This window comes from Canis aureus, unplaced genomic scaffold, assembly GCF_053574225.1.
Source record: "Canis aureus isolate CA01 unplaced genomic scaffold, VMU_Caureus_v.1.0 ptg000251l_RagTag, whole genome shotgun sequence".
In the NCBI taxonomy this organism is placed as follows: Eukaryota; Metazoa; Chordata; class Mammalia; order Carnivora; family Canidae; genus Canis; species Canis aureus.
Window position 1 is genome coordinate 19,058 of NW_027554508.1, and position 25,308 is coordinate 44,365.

General features: G+C 42.7%; 1 protein-coding gene and 1 long non-coding RNA gene across 4 annotated transcripts; one reads left to right on the forward strand and one right to left on the reverse strand.

Annotated features, from left to right (window-relative positions):
• Positions 1-2,106: 2,106 nt before the first annotated feature.
• Positions 2,107-5,035, forward strand: LOC144309915 (uncharacterized). The gene is made up of 2 exons (XR_013375776.1): positions 2,107-2,932; positions 4,517-5,035. It is a non-coding gene; the product is annotated as an uncharacterized LOC144309915 (long non-coding RNA).
• Positions 5,036-5,082: 47 nt separating this feature from the next.
• LOC144309913 (uncharacterized protein C8orf76) lies at positions 5,083-25,308 on the reverse strand. 3 transcript variants are annotated; one of them, XM_077890873.1, is made up of 6 exons: positions 25,147-25,308; positions 22,127-22,222; positions 21,252-21,395; positions 16,295-16,701; positions 11,883-12,015; positions 5,083-5,724 (listed from the first exon to the last, which is right to left on the reverse strand). In XM_077890873.1, exons 1-6 carry the CDS (start codon positions 25,261-25,263, stop codon positions 5,527-5,529), a joined length of 1,095 nt encoding a protein of 364 aa, XP_077746999.1. In that variant the 5' UTR covers positions 25,264-25,308; the 3' UTR covers positions 5,083-5,526. The 3 variants fall into 3 exon arrangements, with proteins under 3 accessions (XP_077746999.1, XP_077746998.1, XP_077747000.1); XM_077890872.1 differs by having other exon boundaries at positions 16,295-16,752; XM_077890874.1 differs by lacking the exon at positions 22,127-22,222 and having other exon boundaries at positions 16,295-16,752; positions 25,147-25,307.

The window sequence follows — 25,308 nt, forward strand, 5'->3', positions numbered from 1 at the left end:
TCACAAACTTGGCCCTCTGCGGTGCCAGGAGCTGGGTGGCCAATGTGGATGGAAGCGGATGTGCTCCCTGCTTTCCATGAGCTTAGCAGCGTCAAGGGCCTCGCTGCCTGCCTGCATCTTGCTATCTGTGGTTTGTTGGGTCTGAGAGTGACGGGGGACAGGGAAGGCCTGTATGAGGGGAGACAGGGGTGGACACTGGAATGTGAGAAGCAGTCAACCACGAAAAAGGTGGGAAGAGCGTGCCAGACAGCAGGCAAAGGCTGGTTGGAGTTGGCCTTCTAAGTGTAATGGGAAGCCCTGAAGAGTAACAAATTCTTCACAACAATGTGAATTCCCTAAGGCCCTTGGAACATCCGGGGGATCTTGAGGCCACATTGGTACCAATATCTGGAGCTTTCCCAGACCAGCCCCCAAACACATGTTGCATGAAGCTCAAAGACTTTTAACATTTGGAAAGTAAAATCAGATTTATCAGACCAAAGCACAACCCTAACCCTGCTCAAAAACTTTCTCTAGTTTGGTATTTGTTCCCTGAGTGAAGTAAAACTTTTTACATGGCATCAATGACCTTTCATAATGTGATGCTGGCTCACCTGCCCTGCCTCATCTCCCATGTCCCCTCATGCCCGCTAACCTGGACAACCAGCCTTCACGTCCTCCAGGTGGTGGCTCCTTACATCTTCTTACTGAGAAACTCAACATGCCTGCCTCTTGTTCCCCACAGACCCTGCTGCAAACCCTCCCCTTCCCAAAGTTCAGCTCGGATGTTTCCACCTTCATGAAACTTCTTTGGAAGCCCCACCTTCCTCTGTACCCTGCAATAGCCAGACCTTCCTCCTGCCCATTATCTACTATTTACGTGGATGTCCCGTTACTTCGGCTAGAGAATGGAAGCTCTTGAAAGCAGGTGCTGCATTTTTTATTTGATACCTTCTACAATAATGTTCTATCAAAGTTTTAAAAAGGAAAGTCATGTATAAAAGAAATTGCCTTCTGAGAATCAAATTCTTATTCTAAAACCGAGATTGAAGAGGCCCAAGTGGCCTGTATTAGGATTCTTTGGTTGCAAGTAACAGGAGCTGAAACTAGCTCAAGCAGTCAACTTATGACCACAAACATCATAGCTTGAAACAACACACATTACACACATTCATTACCTTACAGTTCTCTAGTTCAGAACTCCAACATGCATTTCACTGGGCCAGCAGGACACCCTAGGAGAGAGTCCATCTCCTTGTCTTTTGCAATTTCCATAGGCCACCTGCATTCCTTGGCTCGTGGACCCTTTTTCTATCTTCAAAGCCAGTAGCATAGCATCTCTCTGACCCTGACTCACTCCTTCTGTCTCCATGTGATGGCTAATTTTATGTGTCAACTTGACTAGGCGAAGGGATGCCCAGATAGCTAGTAGGACATTTTTTTGGGTGTGTTTTGAGAGTTTCTGGTAGAGATGAGCATTTGAATCTGCGAACTGAGTAAAGAAGATCACCTTCCCCAGTGCAGGTGGGCATCATTCATCCTGCTGAAAGCCTGAATGGAACAAAAAGGCAGAGGAAGGGCAAATTTGCTCTTTGCTTGAGCTGAGACATCAATCTTCTGCCTTTGGACACTGGCACTCCTGGTTCTCTGGCTTTGGTATGCAGATCAGGACATAGACCGTTAACCCCATTGACTTTCAGGCCTTTCAACTTCTCAGCCTCCATAATCATATGAACCAACTCCCATAAAAAAACTCTCTCTATATACACACACATTTATACATATACATGGATAAGTACATACATATATCTGTATCTATAGCTACAGATATACAGATATCTCCTGCTGGTTCTATTTCTCTGGAGAGCCCTAATACATTCCATCTTCCATTTGGAAAGATCCCAGTGATTACACTGGGCCTACCTGGATAATCCAGGATAGTCTCCCTATTTTTAGGTCTGCTGATTAGCAACCTTAATTCCCCTTTGCTGTGTAACCTAATGTATTCACAGGTTGTGGGAATTAAGACATGGACATCCTTGGGTGGCTCTTATTCTGCTCGCCACACTCCAGGTGTCTCATGGAGACTTCAGCCAGGAATGTAGCTGGCGGTAGAGAACAGGAAGGGCTTGCAATCAGGAAGTAGCCGGGCATCTGGGCATTACTTTTCCTCCTTCTCTGTAGACTTTCTCTGTCCGTTCCTCAGTCTACTTTGGCAGAACACAGCCACTCCCAGGTTTTGACCCTGTTAGTTTCAGACAGGAGAAGAGTCTTTGATTTCTAAATCTCTTGGGTGAGATTCTGATTGGCTGAGACATTTCCAGGTAAACCCTCCATCCTCTCTCCAATTAGAGTCACTGAGTACAAATATGGCAGCCGGGTACCCACCTGTGAGGGTGAGAGGGTAGTTCCCAGAGATAGGGGGTCGGGTGGTTGTTAACTCAAGGGCTGAGCAGACCCAACACTGAAGCTTTAGGTAGTAAAGTCACTCTGCTAAGGAGGGAGAAAAATGACAAGAGTGAGTCCCAAATAGACAAAGGCCAGTCCTCTATTTTTTCAATTATAATCCCATCTGGTGCTTTGGGGGAAAAAGCACGAACACTATGAAATTTAAAGGGGGACCTAAGCTAGTGTGGGATCAGGAACATTTTGTATGAGAATGACCCCTGAGCTGAGATCTGTAGGAAGGGGAAACTAATGGCAGGGTTGGGAGACTACGGGAAATAATGTTCCCAGTAGAGGTAACTGCATGGGCAAAGGGCTTGGGTGGGAATGAATTGGGAAGTCCACTACTGCACTGAAAACGATCTTTCTAAGACCCTCTGGCTACAGTATGAAGATTGTGGATGTGTGAGAGCATATAGGACAAAGGACTTTCACCAGCTCAAATGCCAGCTACAAACTCCACCTTGGGAGAAAATGTTGCAGACAGACCTTTTGGGAGTCACAAGAGGTGAGGATTGCCCTTGGGTCCCACCCCACCCACCTGGAGTGCAGTCATCCCCCTGGTTCACATTTGCTCACCTTCCCTGTGATTCACTCATTGACAAGAGGGTGGGGTCTCTAAGTAGGCAGGCCTGAGATTTTTCTTTAGCATAATCACTGCTCAGTTAACCCTGCCCTTCACCATCTGTGCTGGAAATGATCAAGATGATGTGTGTGAGGAAACTCTGAGGTGCCCAGTATTTCTGAGTGCCCTTCCCCGCCTTGCATTACAGCCAAGCATCATGGTGAAGGAGGCTGGCTTCTCACACACATCATCATCATATTGCTGCCAGGAAAGTGAGGTGGGGCAGGGGTGCGGGAAGATTCACATGGAGACCACTCAGGGAGTTCAGGACAGCACAGACACTGGATCTGGGAGGACTGCCAGAGGGCTGAGAGCTAAAAGCATGGATGCAGCAAGAAGGGCACTAGAATGGAGATGGGAAGCCAAGCCAGACTGGAGGGAAAAGGGTATTTCTAGGAGGCCTAGACTAACAGGGGGAAGGTGTTCAGTTCCAGAAAGAGAAACAGGCAGGGTGTTTCCAGTGCCTCAGCACTGTGTTGGGTCTTTGGGGAATTAAGTTTTTGTGCCAACAAAATAAGATGCTGTTTTGTAATTAACTGAATTAATGCAGTTAATTCAGAAATTCAACAAATATTTAATGAAATGTCGAGTATTCTGTCCTGAGGATACCTCTATGAAAAAGACAGTCTTAGTCCCTAGTTTTACAATTTTAAAGTCTACGGTGAAAAACAAGCAGGTGATCACAACTGAGCAGTGAGAAACAATATGGGAGTGAAACAGTGAAGGAGCATGAAAGAGGGAAACCTACTGCCACCTGGAGGTCAAGACTTCTGGGAAGCTGTAAGAAGTAGAGACTGGAAAGGCTTAGAGAAGCAGCCCTATGATAGGGGATGGGGAGAGGTGCCAGGCCAAACTGCCATGCGAAGGCCTGAAGGCAAAAGCTATGGCACATTTAAAGCTGGGGAGCCGGGAAGGAGGGAGCCTGGGAGCCAAAGGCTTGGCAAACCAGGTTTCTGTTTGGGCTCTATCCTTGGGGGCCATCCGCAACTAGACCATAAACTCCCAGAGCCAGTGTCTCCACGGCAACCACACAATGCTTGTCATTGAACAGGAGCTCCACAGTGATTGTTCATGACTCCGTGAGTGGATGGATGGAGGACAATGGGGAGCTGTTGAGAGGCTTCCATATAATGGTTCCTAAAAATTAAAATGTCTATTAATCATACCAATCTTTTGTTTCACATTAGAGATAAATGACAACTTAAAATTGCTAGTCAAGCTATCATACATACTAAAAGACCAGTCAAAATAGAAAGAGAATCAGACATTTCTGTTTTGTGAAGGGGCCTGGGAAGGGGTGAAGCAGCCGGTGAAGTGAAAGGGAAATCTCGAGGATTCCACTTCTTTGCCCAGGGCTGGAATTCTTTTACCTCTGCTGAGAATAAAAAGCTGTGTGGGACAACACTTGATGAAGTTTTTGGTTTACTATTAAATTCCACTCCTCATAAGGGCGCTCTTCCATTCCAGATGATGCGAGTAAGATGATGGCCTTTTGTATGGAAGATTTTAGAGACTGTGACTCTAATCAAGTGGCTGGAAGGACAGACCATCACCATAGATGACAGTGCCCTGTGGGCCTTGCGTTTTTGTGCCTCTGGTGAGCAAGACTGCCCTTCATTCCACACTGTAATTTCAATGATGCCTGCACAGCAAACAGCCTTACAAAAGAGAAGGTGTCCTCCGCTGGAGCACAAGGCCAGCATGCTGAGTACTGCCCACGAGAGAGAGACCTGAGTTTCTATACTACAGCCTACTCCATGCGCACTCTTTGTTCAGACCCATATACAAAATCTCAGAGCCAGGATCCCTGGGTGGCGCAGTGGTTTGGCGCCTGCCTTTGGCCCAGGGCGCGATCCTGGAGACCCGGGATCGAATCCCACATCGGGCTCCCGGTGCATGGAGCCTGCTTCTCCCTCTGCCTGTGTCTCTGCCTCTCTCTCTCTCTCTGTGTGACTATCATAAATAAATAAATAAATATACAAAAAATATTAAAAAAAAAAAAAAACAAAAAACAAAATCTCAGAGCCTTCAAAGACTTTGACACATCCTTCTTAGAAATGGTTTACCTTTATGTTTCAACATTCTCATTCTTTCCTGATGAATTTACCTAAACAATGTGGATACTTTTATTGCTGATTATAACACAGTACCTGTTTAAAAAAAACTATTAATATCTAAAAGCCTCTTTTATTCACTTTCCCAACAGGTACCTTCTAAAGGGATAGTAGGTTTAAGATAAGTGAATGGTAAAAATCTACAATGGAAACAAAAAAAATCAAGAAATGACACAGTAGAAATAATCTGGAAGAGAAGCTATTTTTATAAAACAATCATTTTAAATTTACTATATTCCAAAAAAATTTTTAAAAAATAAATAAATAAATTTATTATATTCCATGATTAGTATGGATTCTATCCGAAATAAATAAGGACAATTAAAACATGCAGGATGTTTTCTTTTGTTTTTAAAGGGACCACTAAGCCAAGATTTGTATCTCTGTATGGAACTGATTTTCAAAGGGACAGAAGTGGTCTTTGATCTTTTTGAACCACTTGTCTTCAAATTCTTTCGAAGATGCAATCACCAAGGCAGTCAGGGCTGTAGAACCAACACACTTCACCTCTGTATGAACCTCATCTTTTATTTTTTCTGGGACGATATCTTCTCCCATAACCTGCAGCAGGAGGAAAAAAACAAAACATGTCCCAGTGAAAGGGGCAGCAGACGTGGAATAGAAGACTATGCTATTCATCAAGTGTAAAGGATTTCATACCAAAAAGCAAGCAGAAATATTTTAGCAGCTAGGGGATAATTCCAACAATTCCAACATATTGAAAAGATGTTTGTTCAGAAGTAGTGATCCAAGGACTACATAAGTAAAATACCCCTATTTCTCCTCTTATCTTCCCCTGAGTGAACAAATCACTGAAATGACCAATGTGGCAGCTATTCAGCCTACAGAGAGTGCCCGGTCAACCATCTCAAATCAAAGATGATCTTTTGCTGGCAAGAACACATCTGTGAGTACTTCTCCCTCCTCATAAAATAATCAGAAAGCAGAGCTTGGGCAGAAAACTGCTGCTGGGGGTGAGATGGGGGCATAGATTCTCCCTCTTAGAAGTTCTCCAAAGAAGTCAAAGGCAGCAAATAGGCAAGTAGCAAGTAGCTGGGCCTACCCTCTCCTGACCCAGAGAGTACTCAATCCCTCTGGAGAGGTCACAGCAGCCTCCAGGACCTGGAGGAGCTTGTTTACCCTCCCAAGGCACAACACTGCTCCCTACTGGTCAGAATCAGGCCCAGATATTTTGTTAGTTTCTCTGATAAGACACGCAAAAGTTAAGATGTGGAAAGCTTGCACCTGAACCCACTAAGTGATCAGCCCATCTTTGGTAAGGACAGTGAACTGAAATTAAGTTCCAACACACTTCATACCATTGGCACAAAAGGTTTAGGGAACCATCTGGCAGGGATGCTGTAGAGAGAATTTAAGTCACTTGGATTTGGACTAGATTATGCCTAAATTTCTTGCAAACCCTGAGATCCAATGTATTCATGAATACTCAAATTATAGTGGATTAATAAGCACATCCAAAGAACAGTTTCCACTGACTTTAAATCTTCAAAGACTACTTATTATTTGAGGCAGGAGCTAACAAGATGAATAGCTTTCCCAGTCAACTATCAGCATTTATTATAGCTTTGTATTTTCATTAATTCTTTTTTTTTACATTTTTATTTATTTATGATAGTCACACAGAGAGAGAGAGAGAGAGAGAGAGAGGCAGAGATACAGGCAGAGGGAGAAGCAGGCTCCATGCACTGGGAGCCCGACGTGGGATTCAATCCCGGGTCTCCAGGATCGCGCCCCGGGCCAAAGGCAGGCGCCAAACCGCTGCGCCACCCAGGGATCCCCCTGTATTTTCATTAATTCTAAGACAATTTTTGTTTTGTATTTTAACATTTCTGACATCAAGCAACACCAGCATGTCACAGCATAAATGGCATCTTAATTTTCTTTTTAGTGGCCCATCAAATAATGATGTGTCTTACAATTGATGATTTCTTGGACTCAATTAAATGAAGTATTTTAAAATCTAGGATATAACCCTAAAAGTCTTTTTTTTTAATAAAAAGAGAATTGAATAGTAATATCCAAATAATACAATATTCCAGAAAGAGGGATTAGCAGGTGCATAATTCACAGTTGTCAAAATATCTGCAAAAACATTTGACCATATAAAATAATTTAAACTTCTATATATCAAAAAAAAATCATAAACTTCAGAAAATACTACAACATATAAAAGGTTAGTAAGCCTAGTATAGAGAGAACTCTTAAAAATTATTAAGAAAAACAGAAACATACAAACAGAATAATGAAGAAAAAGCATGACTAGGTATTTCACAAAATACAGATGGCCCATAAACATGAAAAAACTGTTCATCTTAAGAGTAATCAAATAAGTAAATTAACACTAAAAAGTGCCATTTTTACTAATCAAATTGCAGATTTTGAAAAATAAGTTGACTAATACATATAAAACTGTTTTTATAGGTCAAAATGATCAACTTGACAATTTCATATGGTTCAATCTAAATAGGATTTAGAGAAGGAAAATCAGTATTCTCATACAGGATATGTAAATTGAACCAGCTTTCTGAATCATAATTTGGAAAAGGAGTTTCTTTAAAAATGTTTATATATTTTAACCCAGTGATTCTATTCCTAGTAATCTATTCTAAAAGGAATACACTGATTTTTTTTTTGCAGAGTTATTAAAATAGGTAGTTAATATTTGTTAAATGTTCAATATAGAGGACTTAAGTAAATAAATGATAGCTCATCCAAAGCTATAACTGGACCACTATCCCACCATTAAAAAGGACATACTTGGGCAGCCCTGGTGGCACAGTGGTTTAGCGCCGCCTGCAGCCTGGGGTGTGATCCTGGAGACCCGGGATGGAGTCCCACATTGGGCTCCCTGCATGGAGCCTGCTTCTCCCTCTGCCTGTGTCTCTGCCCCTCTCTCTCTCTCTCTCTCTCTCTCTGTCTCTCATGAATAAAAAAAAAAAAAAAAAAAAAAGGACATACTTAAACAACCCTATAGAGGTATGGGTTGTGATCTCAGGGTCATGGGATCAAGCCTCACATCAGGCTTTGTGCTCTGCACTCAGTGCAGAGTCTGCTTGAGTTTCTCCCTCCCTGTCCCTCTACCTCTCCCCAAGGCATGCTCTCTCTCTAAAATAAATAAATCTTAAAAAAAAAAAAAAAGATACGGGGACACAATCATGTTACTATGTCAGGTAAAAATAAGAGTATAAGGTGAAATGTACAGTTTGGCAGTTCTTCAAAAATTAAACAGAATCACCACGTGACCCAGCAAACTCCATTCTTAGGAATATATATCCAGAAGAATTTAAATCAGGAATTCAAACAGATACTTGTATGCCAATGTTCATAGTAGTATTATTCACAATAGCCAAAAGGTAGAAATGCTCTAAGTGCCATTTGACAGATGAATGGATAAACAAAATGTGGCATATACATAAATGCAATGGAACATTATTCAGCTATAAAAAAGGAATGAAGTTCTGACACATGCTACAATAATGGATGAACCTTGAAACACTACATTAAGTGAAAGAAGCCAGACATAAAAGGGCAAATATTATAGGACTCCACTGTTTGAAATATCTAATATAGGCAAATTCATAGACACAGGAAGTAGATTAGAGGTTACTAGAGGTTGGGAGGGAATGGAAATTATTGCTTAATGGTTAGAGTTTCTCTTAGGGATGATGAAAAAATTTTGGAAGTAGTGCTGATGGTTGCACAACACCGTGCATGTGATTAATGAATTGTACATTAAACATGGTTAAGATGGCAAATTTTATGTTATATATTTTTCATCTTAAAAAAGTAGAGAAGGGTAGCTTTTATAGAATAAAAGAGATGGGGATCCCTGGGTGGCGCAGTGGTTTAGCGCCTGCCTTTGGCCCAGGGCGCGATCCTGGAGACCCGGGATCGAATCCCACGTCGGGCTCCCGGTGCATGGAGCCTGCTTCTCCCTCTGCCTATGTCTCTGCCTCTCTCTCTCTCTCTCTCTCTCTGTGTGTGACTATCATAAATAAATAAAAACAAATTAAAAAAAAAAGAATAAAAGAGTTGTAAGAGACAGAAGAACCAAATACAGTCCGTGGATCTTATATGGATCCTTTAATTTTTTTTTTTAAAGTAGGCTCCACACCCAATATGAGGCTTATACCCACATTAGAGAAGAAGAGTTGGATGTTCTACCAACTGAGCCAGCCAGGTGCCCTAGATCCTAATTCAAATAAACAGTGATAAGAAGAAAAAAATGTATACAATCAAAGGATATTTAAGGACACAGGGTCATGCTCATGTCACCAAGTAAGATTTATGGAGCACAAAATGAAGTGTATATTATAATCCCAATGAGGGTCCAGACATTAGTCTTTTTTTTTTAATATTTTATTTATTTATTCATGAGAAACACAGAGAGGAGAGAGAGAGGCAGAGACACAGGCAGAGGGAGAAGCAGGCTCCATGCAGGGAGCCCAACATGGGACTCGATCCAGGGTCTCCAGGATCATGCCTGGGCTGAAGGTGGCGCCAAACTGCTGAGCCACCCGGGCTGCCCCCAGACATTAGTCTTTGTTAAAAAGCTCCACAGGTACTTCACATGCATTGTCCAGGTGGAGAACTACTATTGCACTCAGTCCACAGATGTACTGAGCGTGGTAAAGATAAAGAGTATGAAGATTTTTAAGACATCTTGTAAGGATGTCTTATTTTTAAGGATAACCTTACTTATAAGGAAACCTAAAATCTAGTTGAAAAGTTAAGACATATTCTTGTATTTCTTATAGGGTCCAAAGAGCTACCTATTCAATACTTCACTCTTCCTGAGCTGAGAGGAGGGAGCCATTGCCACAGACAGGAACGTTCAGGGAAAGCTTCCTACAGGGAAGAACCTCAGTGAGGTCTTTGAGGATGGAAATACAGTAAGTGGGTGGAGATGAGAAAACCCACAAGTCTGTTAGATGTGGCAGATCAGTTTAGAGGATGCAAAAGATTTGTGTAAGGAATTACTAGGTCCTAAGTTTGGGGTTACTCTCTGGGAGGCCTTGGATATCATATGGAGGCACCTAAAATAGACTTGACCTCTGAGGTGATGGTGACACACTTTGGTTTTGGGGCAAGCAGGTAATACGCTCAAAGCAATGTTGTAAGAGAAAGCTAGCAGCAGCAACGTTTCAGTCAGATCTGAGGGGAGAAAGTAAGGAGGCAAGGAGAGCCAAGCCAGGAGGTCACTGTGAGCCAAGCAGAGGTGGTAGGGATGAGGGTGCTGGAGGTGCAAGAGAAATGAAAGGTGGACCTGAAAGAAGGGTGACTGCGTGCCTGCAGGAGGGGAGATGGCTCACAGCTAGCGAGGCCCCAGGTCTAGATAACAGAATGACAGACAGCAGTGATGAAAAAAACAAAGTCTAGCATGGAGAGGGTTCTCTCCAACTTCTCTCTGCTAGATACTGACAGAAGATTGACTGGAAAGTGTTTTGATGAGTAGCTCCATTTTAGACACTTTGTACCTGAAGTGACAGTAGGATCATCAGTTATCATTTCAGATAAATCACTTAATCACAGACCAGGTAACTGGTCTGAGACGTGAGACAAGTGTTCCAGAGATGGGACTAAAGATACAGACTGGAGGATAATCAACCCAGAGGTGACCACTGAAACCATGAGTGTGGTTATGACTTCTGTGGGAGATGGCAAAGAGAACAGAGAACCTAAGTAGAACCTCAGATGATGTCATTACTTAAGACCCAGAGGAAAGCAGCAAGTTCCAAGAGGCAGAGGACTATTAGGAAAATAGGAGAAAATTAGACTAATATTGCCTCTCTGAAGTAAAGGGAAGTGGAAACAAAAAGTGGGTGGCTAATAGCTATAAATGCCACATAAGGATGAAGGAAAGCAAAGGCTAAAGAAGGCTACAGGAAACTGAGGATGGACAGACTATCTGTTACACCGGTCTGTGGGCTCAAGGGAAAAAGCCCATGAAAGGGAAAAGGTTGAAAAAGGCTCACAGAGAACGGGAAGGAGAGCGTGGCCCCATAAGAGAGAAAAGGGGTCCAAGTGGACACTTAGTTTGAAGGAAGAAAGGAGCCAGACAATTGAGATATGCAGTATTTCTTAAAGAATGACGGTGGGATGGATATGGATATAGACTAACTGCATGGGAAAAGCACCTGTATTGTCAAGTTTCAGTTACAGTCAAATGTCAAAACCTTGACATTTCAATTTTTCTGCAACCATCAAGGTAGTTGAAAAGTGGGCAATAAAGAATATGGACTTTGTGGTGGGACGGGCTCCCATCTAGCACTGCAGCTTATGATCTCACCTTAGGCAGGTCCTAACCTGTCTGATTCTCACTCCCAGATTCACCTGTCCCACAGGCCGTGCTGAGGGTTCTGAGGACAAATGGAGGAAAAAAGGTACGGAAATGCTGCAAGAATGTCAACATTCATTCATTCGTTTAATCAGCACTCAAATAACAGTTACTGGGCATTTACGATGTTCAAGCAGGCAGGTACTAACAAGCACCGACAAGAAAATGAAACAGAGTCCCTGCCTCCAGCATGCTGCAGGAGAGAGATGACGAAGAGGCTGCTTTCAGGGATTGAGTGATCAAAAGGCATGTGAAGCAGGGAAAAAAGAGTCCCTTCGTAGAGATTTGGCTGTTTCTTAAAAAATGGTACCAGAGCCAAGAAAAATACCTCTGATGCCTGGAGGTTTATGTGAACACTCACCTCAGCTATCAACAGCAAAGTGTCTTCCTTGAAGCTGAACCCTTTCATTTTATCTTCAATTTCCTGCTGAGTCCTTAAGTTCTTCTCCAAAGCAAATGATGTTTGCTGAGATTGGGTGAGCTGAAGCAAAAGCCTGAAAAACATTAAGTTCCAACGTGTGAGCAACAGGTAAGGGAAAGCAGTGAGGAAATGTTTGCAGAGAGCACAGGTACTGGGCTGGATGGGAGTCCTACCAGGATAAAGGAAGATCCTCACCTTCGTTTTAATCCCTAAAGCTTCTTACCTGAGCAAATGGAGCAAACTGCAATGGAGAGACATCTTTTCTAAAATTCATAGACCAAAGCTTCTCAAATAAATCTTTAGAGGGCAAAATCTCAAAAGGGCTTCCTGTGGAAGTCAAGTGATTGAAAGCACAAACAATTTGGAGTGAAAAGGACAAGCTTCCTAATCAAAGGCTCCTCCTCACAAAGTGTCTGGGATGCGTTCTTTTGAAGTCCGTGTTCTGTGACCCTTTAAATCTCTCCAAACCCACAGCCACTCAACTTCAAGGACTAATTAGATCCTCCAGCATACTTTAATTACCCCAAGCAAGGTCAAATCTTTGACAAGCTTCTGATGACCATCTGGCAACCGCCTCGCCACTACCTTCCCATCATGAGCATAACCTGGTTTTCTCTTTCCTCCTCCCTCGTGTCCTCTTCACACAGCTCTTCTCTTCATTGTTTCTTAAAATATTGAATGTGGGGGAATCCCTGGTGGCTCAGAGGTTTGGTGCCTGCCTTCAGCCCAGGGCATGATCCTGGAGACCCAGGATCAAGTCCCACGTCGGGCTCCCTGCATGGAGCCTGCTTCTCCCTCTGCCTGTCTCTGCCTCTCTCTGTGTTTCTCATGAATAAATAAATAAAATCTTTTAAAAAAATTGAATGTGGGGGTGCCCGGGTAGCCCAGTCCTTTGAGTGGCTGACTCTTGATTTTTGGCTCAGGTCATGATCTCAGGGACATGAGATTGAGCCATGTCGGGCTCCCTGCTCAGCAGGGGGAGTCTGCTTGAGATTCTCTCTACTCATTCTGCTCATCTCCTGGCTTCTGCGCACTCACGCACTCTAAAAAAAATTTCAATCTTTAAAAAAAAATATTGAGTGTGTAAAATTTCCCAATTTCCCTCAGGCCTCACTGGTCTCTATTGCTATTCCATAAGCACTCGACTCTTCCATTCACTCATTTCACGTCTTGAATGGACCACTCACTATTCTAGGCATTGGGAGATACTGGTAGGCGAAAAACAGGGTCCTGCTTCATGGAACAGAAGGAGAGATATCACAAATAAATAAGATGACTTCAGGCAGTGAGGACTGCTGTACAAACAAAACAACCCAAGCAGGGGGAATAAAGTGTCTGCTTTAGGTGGGGAAGTAAAGGAAGGCTTTTCTGTGTTACCACTCAAGCTAAGATCTAATGATGAGCCAGCCACCAGAATATCCGGCGGAAGGAGGCCCCTGACACATGAATTAGCTTGATGTGTTTGAAAATCATAAAGATCACTGTGGCTAGAACAGAGAGGAAAAAATAACTGCAGTAAGTGAGGAGAAAAGGAAAGGCAAGGTCAACATCTTGCAGGCCATGGAAAGAAGCGGGGCGTTTATGTAAGTGCAACGGGAAGTCACCGGACAGCCTGGTAGGAGAGCATGCTCTGACCCACATTCCCCCATTCACTCAAACCTGCTTACTTATATGACCTACCTGGCCTCTGGAGGCATGTATATTTGTGACCCCTTTTATCTTTGATGGATATCAAAGATGTACATTTCTACTCTTCCTCCTGAAAGTACCTGAAAATACAGCTTACACTCGTTCCTTCCGTGTCATGCTCATTCAACCCTCTGCCTCGTCATCCATCACCATTCAAACTGCCTTCTCAAAGGCTGCAATGACCTCACTTTCAAATCTCAGAATCGATCCTACCTGACTTTTATCATCTGGTTGCTATTTTCTTTCCTGAAAACTCCTTCATCTCTAGCTCCCTTCTTCTGAGCTGAACTCCTCCTTGTGAAAAGCTCCAGCTGGATGTCCTACAGGCACTCAAATGTCAGCACACTGAACGAAAATCTTCACTGCCATCCTAAGTCTGCTCTGCTCTTTGTCCCGTGTGTCCTGTCGCAGCAAAAGGTGCCACCATCCACCCAAGGTAGACCCTTGACTGGTCTTGGACTCCTTTTCTCTCTTCCTTGTCTTTCCTACACCCTCAGCTGGTCACTCAGTTTGGGCTATTCCACCCTGCAGTGATGTCCATTTCCTCTTGGGTCAGGTCCTAGATCAGGTCTTGATTGCCATCCACTGATGATTCCACAGCTCCTTTACCGGTGTTCCGGGATCCCTATTCCTTCTTCCAAAATATCCTGCCAGCCACCAGATCTCTCTCTTGAAATCACAGCTCTTGTCATACCACTTGGACATTTAAAACTTTCAAATACTATTCAGGCCTTCAGCCTAAAGACCAAATTCTTTAAGATGACGTTTAACATCTTATGCTAATAGTACAGAAGTACAGCCTTCACCAAATGCTGTCCAAATACTGTGCACTACACCAAGAGCTTCAGATACTTTAATTCTAACGATCCCATGAAGAAGGCATTTCCCCATTTCTCCATGAAGATGAAGATGAAGGAACTGGAGATCAGAGAGTTTAAGTAATTTGTGCAAGATCAGACCACTAGCAAGTGGAGGAGTCCACACTCATTCACTTAGTAACAATTTATTAGGTTCTTTAACACCTTAACTCCAAAACCCCTCTTCCTCCTTCTCACTATGTCATCCTGGCTCATGGTCTACAACGCACCTCTCCAGCTCCACCACCAATGCTGCTGTCATTGCAGCAGATTGTGTTACACCAGGCCTTCCACCCCGTGGACTCGGCTTTCTTTCTCTTTACCCAGCCTCTTCTCATTTGGAGACGTATTCCAGAGTCAGCAAGATATCCCAGAAAGAACACAAGCTGTGGAATCAAAGGCCTGGGTCCAAAACATGGCAGCATTTCCTAGCTGTGCCACTTTGGGCATAATTCTAAGTTATGATGCCTAGTCTCCCCGATGGGATCCAAATGTCCACCCCAGGGAGCAGCGAGTGAAATAAGGTATACAAAGCTCTAGCACACATTTCTCTACAGCTGATGGAGGTTCCCAGAAACATTCAGCAGAAGCATCACTCCCTCTGTAAAGGCTTCCTTCTTCCTGCTACACTAAACAGCTCCTGCTACCTGTCCCCATAGGGTTCCACTCACCTACCCGTTAGCACCTGTGCCACCTGTCACTGACTCTTCATGTATTTTCCTCAGAGCACTGAGTGGTGTAAGGAAAGGGCCTTTTAAAAAAAAAAAAAAAAAGATTTTATTTTTCTTTTTTAAAAAAGAAAAATAAAATCTTTTTTTTAAGAGAGTGAGAGAGCACAAGCAGGAGAAGTAGCAGAGGGAGAGAGAGAAGTAGACTCCCTGTTGAGCAGGGAGCCTGATGCGATGTGGGGCTGGATACCAGGACCCTGGGATCATGACCTGAGCCAGAGGTGGGTGCTTATCTGAGTGAGCCACCCAGGGGTCCCAAAAAGGGCCTCTTTTTAACAATCTTTACGATCCCAGCACCCCGCATGTGCCTGGCATACCACTGATTCAACATATTTCTGATTCACAAAGTAACACAGTCAACACTAAACATCTGCTGAATAAAGTTTACAATTTTGCCTCAGAGATACCACTTCTCAGTGAGCCTCACTGTTCATATTTCTAGAATTCTCCAGAGTTAAAAACAATGACGACAACAACAACAACAACAAAAGCACTCCCTTTTTGGCATCATGTGAGACCTAAGAGAATCTGTTTCTTTCATAAATTATGGGATTTGGTCAAGTGTATGTTCCCCTTTTCCTTAAACTTTTTTTTTTTTCTCTTAAACTCTTGTTACGATGGATTTAAAGTGTCTGGAGTCCCTAAACCACAGGAATTCTCTGTAGAATGAGTTAAACAGTGTTTATTCATATTATTAATAGTGATTCAAACACAAGAACAAATTTTGGTCTTTAGTAGATTTCTATGGAAACTGCAAGTGAAAAATTCCTTGTTTAAAATACCTCTTCCCCTCTGTTAATGTTTTATACATTTAGTTTTCTTTTTCTAGTTTTAATGTTTTTGAATTTTAACATTTTATCTGGAGCAATGGTAACAAATCATATTCTTGAGCAAACATAGTTTTGTTTTTAAATCTTACTAAAAGGACATGTTCAAAGGATTCCATCTAGACTATAGGGAAAATAATCTCAAAAACATACCAAATGTCTAGCCTATAACTTTTTGAAGTTTAAAATTAGAAAAATAACACCTTTACCCTTGGCCTAGTCTCCTGTGTTGTTTAATCCATCTTCATTACCTGGTTCGTATAAAAGAGGCACACGCTTTCATCTGAGTCTCTAGCAACACTGCTTCTCTCTTTTCTGCCATACAGTTTTGAATATTTTTCATGGCTTTCTCATTCTTCTGGTTATTACTGCTGCTTGCTTCCATAGAAAACACAGAGCTCTCAGGCAACGTTTCAGGAAAACACAAAAGACAGTCTTTTCCTGAGTGTGGAAAGGAGGATTTGATAGTTTTGTCACTGGAGGTGAAACTGTTCTGTTTCTGAGATGACGCACACAATGTTGACAGAGCTGGCCCCAGATTCAGGTAAGCCTCTGCCAATTTGCCCCAGTTCCAAGGATTAAAAGGATGCAAAGAAATTAGTTTCTGTAGGCAGAGAATTGTTTTCTCCAAGTTCTGCAGACTTGAACAAATAGCCAACTGGAGATAGAGCACAGTGGTTAAATGGTCTGTGTTAGTTGCTTTATTTTCCTAAGGAGAAAAAAAAAAGTTAAAAACTTTATTATTTTTTTAAAATTCTATTTTTAAACAATCTCTATACGCAATGTGGGGCCCAAACCCACAGCTCCGAGATCAATACTTGCATGCTCCACCGACTCAGCTAGCCAGGGGCTCCAAGAGTTAAAAACTTTAAACTGCAGAATGTTTTTCATGTAAAAATGGAGATGCCTAAAAACCCAACTTGGTATGCTGTAAATGAGAGGTATCTTTCTGTAGCTACAAGTACAGAGAACTGTTTGAAGCTGTAAACCTAGAGAAATACATACTACCTACCAAAATAACCACCAGACACTCCCAAACATCCTGTCATAACTGTAACATAATTCATGTGACAGTGGCCTGACAAAATTCAGCACCCAAATCATAAAATGGCAGTTTATCTTCAATTTTTATTGTAATCTTCATTGTCTTAGCCAGAAAGCCGAAAGACCTAAGCCAACTCTTTTTAACCCTGGGCTAGCGGTTCCATTTTAATATTCCAGGTTTTCTAAAAATCCAAATGGTAATTTCCTTGAGGATTCAAATGGACTCCATTTCCAAATCTGATTTGGCTTAGACATCTTAAACAGGAGAGCCCTGAAGCTCTCAGTGCTTCACGATGCATCATAATTGAATCCAAATGCCGTCCCTGGTAACTATTACCAAGGCCAATTATTTTTGGCCAGAAGGGGTTGCTTGGTTTCCTTCTGATCAGAAAATGCTTTTCAAGTCTCTTTAACCAGAGCCACCACCTCTTGCCTAACTTGCCATATGGCAAAAGCCCTGTGGGTTAGGGAAAACAAGGCTTCTTTTTCTAAGTTAGTCTGTGGAGAGCAGATGGCAGACTAAAATTACCTTTCAGTTAATTTTAAGCCTAAAGAAAACTTGGCCTACTAATATCCAGATCAAACTCCTGTACAAAACTACAATGAGCCAGAAATACAAGTAAAACTACCCAGTATCCAGCCTGAAGAAACAGGCCAGTGAGTGAAAGCTTGGGGAGGATCCTAAATATTTCTATATTAAGTGAGAATACAGAAAATAAAGCTCCATGCAATCTATCTGGTGATACTGCAACTTCCCAAAGACAAATATATTTGGTTTTATTACTATTGTTTAGCATTTTGTCCTTCCTAACAGAACATTAGGTTCCAAAAGGGTTTTTTTTTTTGTTTACTTTTTAAAACTCATTTATTTCAACCTTAGTTCTGACCACATATAAAACTCTTTTTTCTAAAGTTTTTCCCTTCAGAAATCTTCTATAATTTTTTTCTTTTTAAGTTTATTTTATTTCCAGTTAGTTAACATACAGTGTTTTATTAGTTACAGGCGTACAATATAGTGATTTACCCCTTTCACACATCACTCTGTGCTCATCACAAGTGCACTCCTTAATCCCCACTACCTAGTTCACCCACCATTCCACTCCCACTCCCCTCCCTTCTGGTAACCATCAGTTTGTTCTCTGTAGTTAAGAATCTGTTTCTTGCTTTTTTACTTCTCTCATTTCTCCCCCCAAAAGTTTTTCTGTTCAATGCTGAATTCCTAGTAGAGAGCATAGCACCATGGACATAGCAGATATTCAGTAACTAAGTAATACATCTTCATGTCGTTTATTTATAAGGAGAACAACACACAGACTTTAAGAAATACTACCTTTCTTCTACAACTAGTCTATAGTGCTTTATGCTATTTAACAACATTTCATATTGAGAATGTATGTTGGGGTAGAGGCTGTTACATACAAACTATGATTTTGATGGAAGAGTTTTTACAGCATAAATAATAACTCTATGGAAATTAAATTCCATTTAAATGACTTTGTGTGATTTTCCCAGAATAATACAACTCCTGAAATGCAATAATGATGACAACAGTTAATATTTATTGAGTGATGGGCAGACCGGGTGGCTCAGCAGTTCAGCGCCGCCTTCAGCCCAGGGCATGATCCTGGAGACCGGATATTGAGTCCCACGTCCGGCTCCCTGCATGGAGCCTGCTTCTCCCTCTGCCTCTCTCTCTCTCTGTCTCTAATAAATAAATAAAATAAAATTTTATGATAGACAGAGATGATATGTTATGTTATGATAGACAGAGAGAGAGAGAGAGAGAGAGGCAGAGACACAGGAGGAGGGAGAAGCAGGCTCCATGCTGGGAGCCCGACGCGGGATTTGATCCTGGGACTCCAGGACCGCGCCCTGGGCCAAATGCAGGCGCCAAACCACTGAGCTACCCAGGGATCCCAAATAAATAAAATCTTAAAAAAATATATTTATTGAGTGCTAATATGTGTCATGCACTAGTTATACTCATTTATTCCTCATGACAATCCTTTAAAATAGATTCCATTATTATCCCCATTTCATAGAAGAGGGAACCGAGTCATAGCAGAGAAGTTGGAGAGCTTGCCTACATAGCTAGTAAGTAGCAGAGCTATAGTCAGTCATATCAGAAGGCACAGGATGCAGGGTACTTTAGAAGAGCTGACGCATGTTAGCTGGCTTGGGATTCTCCCTCCAGATACAAGATGAGCAGTGTATTGGGGGGGGGGGGTATGGATATGCTTCATCTGTCACCTTAGCACTGAACCCAGAACTGGGCATGTAGGACTGCAACATTTGTAGAGTACACACATTTAAAAAAAAAAGTCATTTACCGTCAGAAAACAACATTGTTACCATAGCTTATCTCATGAGCCTATCAGTTACTGTAAGATGTTTAATTATTTAAAATGATAAAATATAAATGAGTTCTATTACAAATTCTGCCCAAAAATCATTAAGAAGAGAGTGAATTAGAAGTTGTGAGCATAAAGTGTTCGCATCCTGAGGGGCACTCTAGGACTGTGTATTTTATTCAATGCCATATACCGACCTGTCCCCCATACAGAACACAAAAGGACAATAACCACCGAGACAAAAACAGAAATGGACCAGAGCTAATAACAAAAGAGAAAGGTCTGTAAGGAAGAAATTTAAAAAATAAAACAAAACACGGGGTACCAGGCAATGGGAAACTATGCAAATTGGTAGAGGTCGGAGGTCATGTAGAGACTCAAAGAAAGAGTGAAAGCCACTGGCCTACACTGCTGGTTCGTTCTCCCACAAGGGGCCTACAAGCCTGATGGATAGTTCTCAGTCCTGGCAGGGGAGCTGAAGGTCTTCCGACTGGTCCCTCTTCCTGCTTCATAACATCCTAAGCTCTGGACAGCTGGCATCTGCTGACAGGCAACAGATGTTTCTCTGAGCCACAGAAACAGACTTCCTAAGCTAGAAGGAACCACAGAAATGATCCAGACACTAATGCTGCTGCCACTGCCTTCAGTAGGTTAGGCAGGGAAGAGCACAGTGGTGCCAGAGATGCCAGGAAGAGAGAGGGGAGAGAGAGCATAGAACAGGAACGAAGGACGCGTGACTGATGTCTAGAAAAAGGCACAAAGGGCCAAAGCTGCTGCTAATTTGCAGACCCCAGAGACAGAGAATGAATGCTGTTAAATCCCATCAAGTTCACTGTGCCACGTGCTTCTGAAGAAGCTAATCTTACCTTCCAGCTTAAGAATTAACCTGCATTTATTAAAGGGGAGAAAAAGAAGAAGACATAGCTGTTTTCCACATTCTAAAGACAAATTCCAAGCCTGCTCTCACTGCAAGAGGCTGAGGTCTGAGGCAGTAAACCCACCAGCAAGTAAATTTAGGGATTTCTCTTAGTGAAATGGAGGAGGACAGCTCAATCGGATGCATACTTTAGGCTGACCTCCCAGCAACTTCAACTGCCGGGATCATGGATCAGTGTCTTGGCACCTCATTTTAATTCCCTCTGAGCAAGAAAACTGGTCATCTATAAACTAAGATTGGTCTTTTTAGACCAATCCTTATATAAAATTTACACAGAGAAAAACCAGAAGTAAATTTAAAAAATGCTTTCATCTGAAAACAAAAACAAGCAGAATCTAGAACTGCAAATAACTGCTTTTCTTCATCCCTTAAAAAGGGATTCTGTGAATTCCATTTAAGAATAAAAAAGGCTGTTAAGCTTGGCTCAGTATTGTATCTAGCTTTTTTTTTTTGATTAACTTTATTTCTTGTTTACAAAAGTAATCCATGTTCATTGTAGAAATTTTGGAAAACAAAATCTAAAATAAGTAAATAAATAAATAAATAAATAAATAAATAAAACAAAACAAAATAAAATAAAATAAACGTTACTGATGATCTTCCTACTCTGAACGTTTACTCCTAACAAGAGTAAAACCTTTACAAATGAGATTTTTAGGCATAACACAGGAAAGAAAAAAATGTTACAAGAAAATGACTGTCTAGAGCTCTGAACTGTTCATTACAAAGTTCTTGCACCACTGACGATTTTCCTCTACTTATCCAAACCCGCAGATTTTGCTGCTGGCAAGAAGTTGTTTTTGTTTTTGTTTTAGAAAATAAACTATTCAAAAATCCCAAGAAAGCAAAAGGAAAATAAGCAACCAAACCACTTACCAAGTTTGTAGCAATCTCCAAGGCTTCTGTGTGCCTTCCCAGGTGAGCCAGACACCGAGCCTGGCCTTCCTGGACATCCCTCTTCATGGCAAAATTCGTAGATGGCAATTTTTCAGAGATGCTGGAATACTCTTGCAGTGCTTTCTGCCAATTATTTGTTACATAAAGGAAATGAAGAGAAGGAATAAAAAGAGGGGCAAAAATATAATAGAAATAAGGATTCAGTTATAGGGATGACTTTTTTCTTGGCAGAAGGTATTATGATAATGGACTCCGCAACGAACCAAGGAAGGCTTGAGTAACTTGTTAATACTATTCTTCTAAAAGGTAGAAAAGAAATGGCTGGAGAATATAACCGCTACCACCATGGGAAATATCACCATAGGGTAGGAAGAGCTTTCTGAAGCCAAATAGACCAGGATTGAATCCTGGTTGTGCCACTAACTTGCTACACTACCTGCCATTTCTCATCAGCAAAGTAATAACAAGACTCTTGCGAAGAAATGAGATCTTCTATGTAAAGCAAGATGATATCTACTTGTCCTTCCCTTTTCTTACACATTTTGGGGTGCCCTACCCCGTGACTCCGTGAGGAATCTGTACTAGAGGCTCCCACAGAATGAGGAGGTAACAGAACCTGGGGAAACAGACCTGCAAGGATCCCAAAAAGATCCCTATATCGTAGATACAGGACACAAAACAAATGACATAGAGGCATGTAGAAAAGGACAGAAACTTGGGGTTCTGAGTTTACAAACACTTATCACAGAAGATCAAATTCACCCTCACAAACAACATGCTCACAACTAACATCCTACAACTGACAGAACAAGAGCTTATGTCAGGTAGTGCAACCTCAGGGAGCTGAATTCTACCTGATACTCCTGCCGTCTGTAGGCAAGGTCCCCTTTGAATTTCTTCAGAGTTAGAGCTTCAACATCATCACTGTTCCCCGTTTCTTCATCAAACCACTAGAAATTGTGAAAATAGCATGTTACAGAAATTACGTTTTGCTTTTCCACCTACTTAAATAGAAGCAATTTCCCACATATAGTTGATTAAACCTCAAAGAGAGACATACTTCTTTAGGATGAGACTCACAGGAAAACATCCAACAAGAATGACAATTTTAGCATTGGTTTAGTTTTCATTAGAATTATTTTGAGTTGGGACGCCTGGGTGGCTCAGTGGTTGAGCGTCTGTCTGTCTTTGGCTCAGGATGTGATCTTGGGGTTCTGGGATCGAGTCCCGCATCGGGCTGCCTGTGAGGAGCCTGCTTCTCCCTCTGCCTGTGTCTCTCTGCCTTTCTCTGTCTCTCATGAATAAATAAATAAATAAATTATTTTGAGTAATAAACATACCAATAACACGAAACCCCTCGACTGAAAAAGCAGCACAGGCATATACGGTTCTATCTAGAGCATTTTGAAATGGGGTGGTGCCTGGGAAGCTACATTTTTAACTAGCACAGTTCCCAATGCTGCTTTTTTTAAATTTTATTTTATTTTATTTTATTTATTTATTCATGAGAGACAGAGACAGAGAGAGAGAGAGAGAAAGAGGGAGAAACAGGCTCCATGCAGGGAGCCCGACATGGGACTCGATCCCAGGTCTCCAGGATCACGCCCCCAGTTGAAGGCAGCGCTTAAACTGCTGAGCCACTCAGGGATCCCACCAATGCTTCTTTAGACTGAGACACATTTCCCTGTAGAGACACTTTTAGAGTAGATGGAACAGGGATTGACAACGCTTTATGGAAAGGACAAAGGAAAGAGGAATTACCTTTATTTACAGTGCTTTTATGAAAATGTCATAAAAGCAAAGGTAGACTCTAACCAAAGAGACTGAAATTAAGGCTGAAAGGAGGTTTCTGTGCAATCTAATGCCAAGGACCTATAGAAGAGAAGTCTGAGGAAATGCCATTCTGGAATATTTTATTCACTTTTCTACTGATTTAAACCCTATTAGAAAGGAAAGTGACATTGGACTTGGTTAGTAAAGAACGTCAAGATGAGGCAAAAGGCATAACAAAAAGCAGTCTGTGTGCCAGTTTTTCCAGCTTCACCACAGTAGCTCAATCTCCTTTTTTACTCACAGTAAAACATACTGAGGCTGGATGTAGTCTATCCCCAGGTAAATGCTATTAAAATGCAACTGCATTTGTGGTGATGGTACCATCATGTCAAATTGCTTGGTCCTATTTCTAAGAGTTGCCTGGCTATCAGTGCCCTCCCATCATCTTAGTAAAACACTTTATCTCCTTGGCCTGTTCCATCCCAGCAAAGAAAGCTAGTAAGTGCTGTTTTTCTGTTTCCCTTAAGTGTTGCGTTAAGTCAACAAGTCTAGGTACTAAATCCATAATTTTCCTTCATGCTCTGCTGCTTTCTAGTCACGGTGCCAGCCCCAACTTGCCGAACAATAACCACCTAACTGCAACCCTTCTTCCAATTTTCATGATCCCACTGGGAAATGATGGAGAAAAACTGGCTTTCAAATGATTGTTTCTATTCTCCCACATACGCTGCAGGTCCATAATGATTCAGACAGAAATGGCTTCAAATCTCCCTTTCTGGTAAGAGAAAGCTTGTGAGCAAACGTGGAACTAACAGGTGAAGTGCTGGATAAGGCCAACCTCTGTCCCACAAAGAATCTGGGCAGGGACAGCAGAAATCTTCTAACCCAGGCTCCAGGTTTTTCACCCAGGGAAATCAACATGACTCGAGTAAGGAAGGCCTCTTTGAGGTTATGAGCAGTATCCTATACCAAACAAATCCTAAAGACAAGTGATTTTGGGTTTTACCTGTGAGTGTACAGCACATCACACCTGACAAAGTATCTCACCCATCGCACTCCACAATGACCCTGTGAGCCAGCAAATATTATTTTTCCCGAACTACAAATAAGGAATTGACACTCTGAAAGGCAAGTAGTAAAAGCCAAGGCTGCAATTCAGGGTCTTGTCTCATGCCGATGGCTTTTAATGCTGCGCCACATGACTTCCCAAGTCCGTTCCTGTTTTTAGTCTGCATGATCAACTACTACAGGTAACTCTGAAAGAAGCTATGCGTTAAGGAGAAAAGGGAAGTGAAATAAAACTAACATAATCTGGTCACTACTGAGCACCCGACACCTTTAAGTACAATGGGTTTTAAGGAAACATGAAGACAATACCAGAAAAGGAACCTAGCTAGCATTTCCAGAAACAGGTGAGTTTCTGATACATAGTAGGGTAGTTCTTACACATGAGAGGAGATTTACATATGTGCAATAATACAAAGTAATATTCTACGGACTCAAAATATTCACGGAGCTCCTGTTATGAACAGAAACTGCCAGGCACTGGAGGACGTAAAGTTAAGCCCCCCGCTCTAATGTGATCGACTAATTAGCTTTATGGTACAGGCAAGGGCTGTAATACAAACTGAAGGGGGCGGGGAGGGAGGGAGGCAAAGACAAACATATTTGCTGGAAAGGAGGAATCAGAGAAGACTTCCTGGAGGAAGCGGCAGTCAAGGTGTGCTCCGAGATGGGTATAACTGCACACCCTGACCCCGCGAGCCGGGCTGACGGGGCTGGGGGAGGTGCCCGAACAGGGGCCGGCCGGCGGGTGCGGCGTCGCCGTTTGGGGAGCAGGTGAGCTTCGGGAGGTGGGTGCTGCCCGCCGGGCTGCAGGCTCAGCGAGGGCGCACGTCGTGACCCGAGGCTGCAGGACCGGGCGCCGCGGGGACCCCCGCCGCCGAGAGCGCGGCGCCGCCGGCCAGGCCCACCGGCTGAGGTTCGGAAACGGCCGGGCCTCTCGGGGAGCCGAGGCCTGCGGGGGCGGCGGGCCGCCCGGGACCCGGGGCCCCAGGCCTGCGGGGGTCGGGAGACAGGCCGGCAGGCCCCGCCCTCTCACCTGCGGCTCGCAGCGCTTGGCGCAGTAGGGCGCCGCCGGTCCCGGCCGCCGCTCCCGCCTCTCTTCGAACACCGCGTCCTCGAACTCGCCGCCCAGCAACCAGCAACCGGTCTCCATGGCGCTCCCGCCGCCGCGGTACCGGGAGGGGGGGGGGCTAGAACG

Coding starts and splice junctions, on each gene's coding strand:
- LOC144309913 (XM_077890872.1), bottom strand. CDS start 25,263: ATGGAGACCGGTTGCTGGTTGCTGGGCGGCGAGTTCGAGGACGCGGTG. Junction 21,396..22,126: donor ACAGACGGCAGGAGTATCAG/GTAGAATTCAGC, acceptor AATAATTGGCAG/AAAGCACTGCAAGAGTATTC. Junction 16,753..21,251: donor TGGAGATTGCTACAAACTTG/GTAAGTGGTTTG, acceptor TTTTCTCCTTAG/GAAAATAAAGCAACTAACAC.